Below are 6000 nucleotides of genomic sequence, written 5' to 3'. Positions count from 1 at the left end.
TATTCTTGAATTTACACTTTCGAAATAATAAATATGGGTCAAGTCAAGTCATCATTGCTAATGATTCTATTTAGAAAATTTTGCAGAAACATTGTTTGAGCCGTTTTGAAGAAGTAATGCTATATGCAGGAAAGCAGCGCTCGTGCAAATTTGTAACTTGATACATTGTACAACGCATCGCGTAATTAACAAACTTTCTGGCCCTTATCTAAAATACTTGTTAGGTAATTCTGCGGTCGGCGGCGAGGCATCTCGAAGCGGAGCAGCAACTTTGCCGCCGCAGCCGTGTCCACTACGTGCGCGGGCGGACGTCGAAACTTTTCCTCAGATTAAAATAGACGCGCTTTAATCTCCTTACACGGATATTAATTAATATATACGGCGGACTTTTTAACGAATAGCGTGCCCAACCGACGCCGACATTGGCCGCAGATGATGAGCGAGCTGAGCAAAGTTAAAGTTGTGCAAGTTTCAAGTTCTGCTGGTAAACTTCAAAACTTTTCGAAAATTACTTTTTACTGCTATAATTACAAAATTATAGCATTTCAGCTCAAACAAGCATATATTCCGCAGCAACTCATACATGTTATAGAAAAATCCATGATATTATCGGTTGAAGAAAATCGACGCCAATAACACTAAACAAAATTGCTGATATTATCTCAAGTGTCGTCATCGTCCATCGACTATCCACTTACATTAGCCGATTGAAGCTTGGAGCCACATGTATTTTTTGAGGATTTCTTGGATAAACTGCAACGTGTTGCTCGCAATCGCCGAACCCTACGACAATCAATTCCCATATCAATAGCGCGCAAGCAAATTCACGTTCTGAAATGTTCCGAAACGCGCTGAAAGCATTCAAAGGCTTTCGCAGTCTTTGAAATGAAGCCTGTGTAAGTGCAACAAGTTACACATAAAGACACCACATGAAATCGAAGAGAAATAAAGCAGATAAAGTAAAAAACAGAAAGAAAACACAGCTTTTGTACACAAAATAAGTTAAGCTTTATTTCATATATGTATCAATACATATTACAGGATACGTTCTTCCATTAAAAGCCAACAATATTAATATTTTATAATAATTCAATCGTACCTATTTAGTTTTCATCATCCAGTCAATATCGTCGTCATGAGTGTAGGTAATTCAAATGATCGTATTTCATAACATTGAAATTGTATCGGTTTGTGTGTTATTTATGATCCAAAACCATTTACGTAAGAAGCAATTTTGCGGTATATTTTGTTATATTTATCAATTATTATCTTTTAATTATATATTTTGTATGGTTGTGATAAACATTCGGAATCAATCAATCTCACTGATTGATTTCGACCGCCTGTTATTGTTGTTGAATATTTGTGCAATGAAATTATGAGAAATTTCTGATTGAAAAAAATCTGAATCAACCAAAACGATGTTGGTGGCAATATTTTACATTTTCTTGCTTTTTACAATCAATACTTAGTACTTAAATTCTCTTAGACGTTTTTTTTAGATATTATTTCATCATTATTCAGCACATCTCTTCTTGTGTAGCAATAATATTTACATTAATATCACTTTCAATTTGATTAAGAAATAACATTTACAGTTTATTTGTTTATTTGTTAATCCGTCGATAATCAATTTCATTACGCTTCATATAAATCATTCATAGTCGAAGTAATCGAATTATTTCATTCTGTATATATTTTATACAACATATTTGTTTGTATTTACAAAATTTGTTCAATTTGCTTTAAAAAATGATCATTCAGTTCCATGTTCATCTATTCACTAGATATTTTTGTTTGTACAATTGGCTGATCTAATTAAATCAAACAAAGCAATCGTATTCAACCAATAAACAATTATGTTGTTCATCGCTTGAATTTTATTGTTCATTTGAGTGTTGTGTGTGCATCTCTTCGGTCCTCGATAATCTTGCTACATATTTCATACTATGTCTCGTGTACTTGATGAAAAAATATCACTATGGATCGTCATTTACATATTGTCAATATCCCTCTTTACGTCTTCTTCATTGCCTCGTAATTTTCATATCTTACAACACATGTACAAGTAAAGTATTTACATTTTACAATATTATATGTTTTACGCATCAACCACATCATTCCGTCATCGGTAGTCGTGAAATTTTGGCCGATAGAATGTGCACAATGGTCCCAAAATCATCGGCGACATTTGATTTAATTAATTTCATCATAATTTAATAAACTATTTAACTGATTTGCCCAATTTAAATAATTCGTTGGTAGAAATGTTTCGATTCGATGCAACTGAATAGAATTTAACACGTGAGGTTACACTTCCAGGAAGGGTAATTAATTAATTTCGCGTAAGTTGGAAATTTTGATTTACCGTCAAGTCATGACCGTGTGCAAGCGATGCAGATTCGTCAAAGTCGTCACGTCGTTTGGCTGCAAACGCAGCGCTTCTCTGTAACTGTCTGCTGCTTCGCGATATTTTCCATTAAGATGAAGAATTGCTCCGAGATTCGTGTGTCCTCGTGCATCCTATAACAAAAGAATTATTCAATAATTAAAAAACTTTAACGCTTTACGCTTAACGCTTTAATGATGACGATATTTGTGTAAATTATTCGTTTCGCTGTTGTGTTTGATGTTCAAATTAAAAATAATTGAACGTAGAGGAAAATTGACGCAAACGTCATATCGATAGTTGGCAGATAGTCCTAATTAATTAGAGCCAGCGCACTGTGAATCAGGGAAATCCGATGTGCCCCTGGAAATAAATGTTTGCCGTCGACGATGCAACAACGATGCAGCGATGCAGTAAACCAGCGATAAAACGAACAAAATCAGCCCCACACGATTTTCACCGGATTTGCACGTGTCAGGAACGAATAATATCCTTGATTTATATTACATGCATAAACTCTTTTTAAATTTTACTCATATAATATTTACTGTTTGGTAAATGAAAGTTTAGTATTGTTTATAAAACTATGACATGTTTTTAGGAATTTTACTGAGTATAAAAAAATGATCATTAAAAGTTTTCATCCTCGTCATAGAGTTGTTCATAATAATCACTGACGGTGCTCATAGTAACTCGGCGTAAACATAACAATTCGCTGCGAGTCTCATTGAAATCCGCACAAAAGAAAATGAGCATAAATACGTTCGACAACAATGCAACTAACCTGCCCGCTGCGGCGCACATAACGACATTTGTTATTTTACCTTCTGCGCTTCGCGTACTGCATCACCGCTTTCGTACGCTTCGCCTCTTCAAGTTGTCCCCAATTTGAATATAGATTTTGCGTCTTACACACGCAATTCTACAAACAATCGATAAGGTAATTCAAGTGAGTAGTGCTGCAGGTTGAATGCGTTCAGGCGACGATTGAAAATCGATGCATTGCGTCAACTTTGTAAGTAGGTAGAGTTACAATTGGACAAAAGCAACTTGTTAGTTGTTTGCTACTTGTTACTTGCTACTGCAAGGAATATGGATGTTAGTCTTATGTTAGCCGCGGTTATCCGCTTTGGAAGTTCAACTGGCATCATCGATTTACCGTCATATATCACTTTACATTGTCTACATTGTTCAAAATGCATTCGAATTCAATTTTAACTGGAGCAGCGGAAAGCGGAAACAGATTTCTAATAAAAGCTATGTGTTTTCTTGAATTATTTTTGGCGAGTTTAGTGTTGATTCAGATAATTAAACATTGCTCTAAAAAAGGGTACGTTTTGAATGTGGGCAAAACATTGAATAAAATTAATTAAGCCCCATTACTAGACGTCGTGTTGAAGTAAATTCGCCACTTTCCGGAGCATTTTCTTCCGGTTTTTTGTTCATACAGCCCGTTTTATCCGTTGTGTTCGTTTTGCCCATTTGCTCACCAAAGGTATATGTGTAATCCATGAGAAAAAACAAAAAACCCTTCCCGTTCCTCGCTGCCCTCACTTTCCTTTCATTTCTACACTTAGACCCCGTCCCATTTTCAGCACCCTGCTTCTGTTTGAGGTTACAAATGAACGCGTCCAGCACGGAACGGAAAACGGAACAGCGAAAAAAAACTCCACTTTATAACAATTTCGCTTCCAGACGAAATAATTCTTTGCTTGCGGTGGCGCAGCTGACCTGCGGGTGGTTGTTAAAGCTAAAATGTTATTTATTTGGGCAACAAACAAATCGCCCGCTGCCGCCGCCGAGCGATATTAATCTCGTCGTTCGACGACGCCGGTCGTTTTATCACGCCCTCGACGCCTCGCGCTGCGTTATTGTGCGATGCCTTAATTAATATGCGCTGACCTTTTCAGCGCTGAACACCTACCAGGTAAACTAATAATCATCATGGTCGTGAACGCCTAACGAGTGCCCGGCAATTCCCACCAGGATTAATTAATTTTGCAGCAAATCATAATCAACTCGAGTGCGAACTTTGGTTAACTTATGACATTAGTGATTATGTTTGTATTTAAAGGTTATTCAAGCTTAAATTATTATTTTTATCGTCACCTACCGATGGTTTAATGATGACTGCTCTCCGATACCATCGTTCTGCATCTTGATGTCGTCCTGCTTGTCGCATGGCCGTTGCTGCCGCCACAGAAAGTTCAAAATCGTGTGGTCGTAATTCCGCTGCTCGCTCATAGAGCCCTGCTGCTTCTTTGTGCCGCCCCCTTGAGGCTAAAAATTCGCCTGGAACAATAAATGTATAAATTAATTTAAAAATCCGCATTTCTTTGTCTCAAAGAAGAAGACATTTTTTGGTTATCCAAACCAGAAATTAGACAATTAAAATGGCAATTGTCTACATTTTTGAAATCGTATTTCTTAAGTCCAAGCTTCAGAGAAAGCCTGGAAATAAATTGAAGGGGAATATAATTTAGGAACACGGCATGTAAGAAAATGACATCAGCAAACGAAATATCGTGCAACGGCCGGCGGGCACGCGTCTTTGAAGCAAAACGGAAAAGAGACGAAACGGGTCGCTCTCGATTTCGACTTGCTGGTATTGTTTTCCGCGAATATCGTTTGTTTTCCGCCCGTGCCGTGCCTGCGCCTTCCACTTTTTCCACGTATTATTATATCTTATATCGCGTATTGAGGAATGACGGCCGAGCACGGCTCGAGTCGTGTGGAAGACAGAACAAAACGAATTTGTGTTTGCAGTATATTTCACCATTTCCAGCCTGCCAGCGCTAGCGCGACGTTTTCCTTTCGATTTAGTCCCGACGGCACCAGCACCGCACCGTTGTGTTTTCCGCCCATCCTTGCTTTCGTTTTTTTGGGCAGTAGAAGTGGAAACGTATAGGTTGCACCTCTGCCTTTCTGGCCAAGTAAGTACATAGAATACACGTAGTGTTGGAAGAGTTTTCGGCGGTATGTGTGTGTATTGTATCGTTCCGTTCGACGGCCTGTTCGGAACAGCTGTGCCATCGTAAAGAATATTGATTTATAAAATCAATTTATACATCTTCCAAACTTGGCCATGTCGAAGCATATACGCAACGCGAAGGAATATTTTTTTAGGGGAAATATACGCACAAAAGGCGAAATAATGTGAAAAACAAAAGAAAGTGAAACGACACAAATGAATAATATATCATCTACAAAAATATTTGTCATATTTTCAATGTGTTTTTCTTCTAACGCTATTTTTATCACTGTATTTATTAAATTTTTTCTCATTGTTCTCTATACGTTTGGTTAGGCATTAATTAAAATACTGTAAGTCATTGCACAATGGAGTTACACTAATTGCAGCTTAGCCGTTGATATTTATAGAATAATAGCTGTTTCCCTCATATCTTCCTGGAAATCAAATGCCTTGCTGTTTTCATGCTTTTTATGTTTCCAGCAATATTTTTCTAACAAGGCAGCTTGTCAGCTTTGTGCCCTGATATCGCATTGCGCGTTTAAGTGCGCGATGTATATGGTAATAAGTCCTCGCTTCACTACGCTCCACCATGTGCGCTTTTCCTCCACCATTTGCCTTTTCCTCTTCCAGTACATCG

General features: G+C 37.5%; 1 protein-coding gene across 2 annotated transcripts in view; it reads right to left on the bottom strand.

The window, feature by feature from the left end:
• Positions 1 to 984: 984 nt before the first annotated feature.
• The window catches only part of Tmtc2 (Transmembrane O-mannosyltransferase targeting cadherins 2), a 60872-nt gene continuing 55856 nt past the window's right edge, over positions 985 to 6000 (bottom strand). For both annotated transcript variants that reach the window (XM_065302989.1, XM_065302988.1), the window contains 2 exons: positions 4503 to 4681; positions 985 to 2523 (listed from right to left, as the gene is read on the bottom strand). In XM_065302989.1, coding sequence (XP_065159061.1) covers positions 2371 to 2523; positions 4503 to 4681 — 332 coding nt within the window. In that variant the 3' untranslated portion in view covers positions 985 to 2370. The remainder of the gene's footprint in view (positions 2524 to 4502; positions 4682 to 6000) is intronic.

Source organism: Atheta coriaria, unplaced genomic scaffold (genome assembly GCF_025399875.1).
Source record: "Atheta coriaria isolate IRGN ID8LTWV9N9 unplaced genomic scaffold, Caltech_Dcor_3.1 hic_scaffold_5_pilon, whole genome shotgun sequence".
Lineage (NCBI taxonomy): Eukaryota > Metazoa > Arthropoda > Insecta > Coleoptera > Staphylinidae > Dalotia > Dalotia coriaria.
Note: the sequence above shows the minus strand (reverse complement) of the source record. Positions and strands in the feature narration are given on the sequence as shown.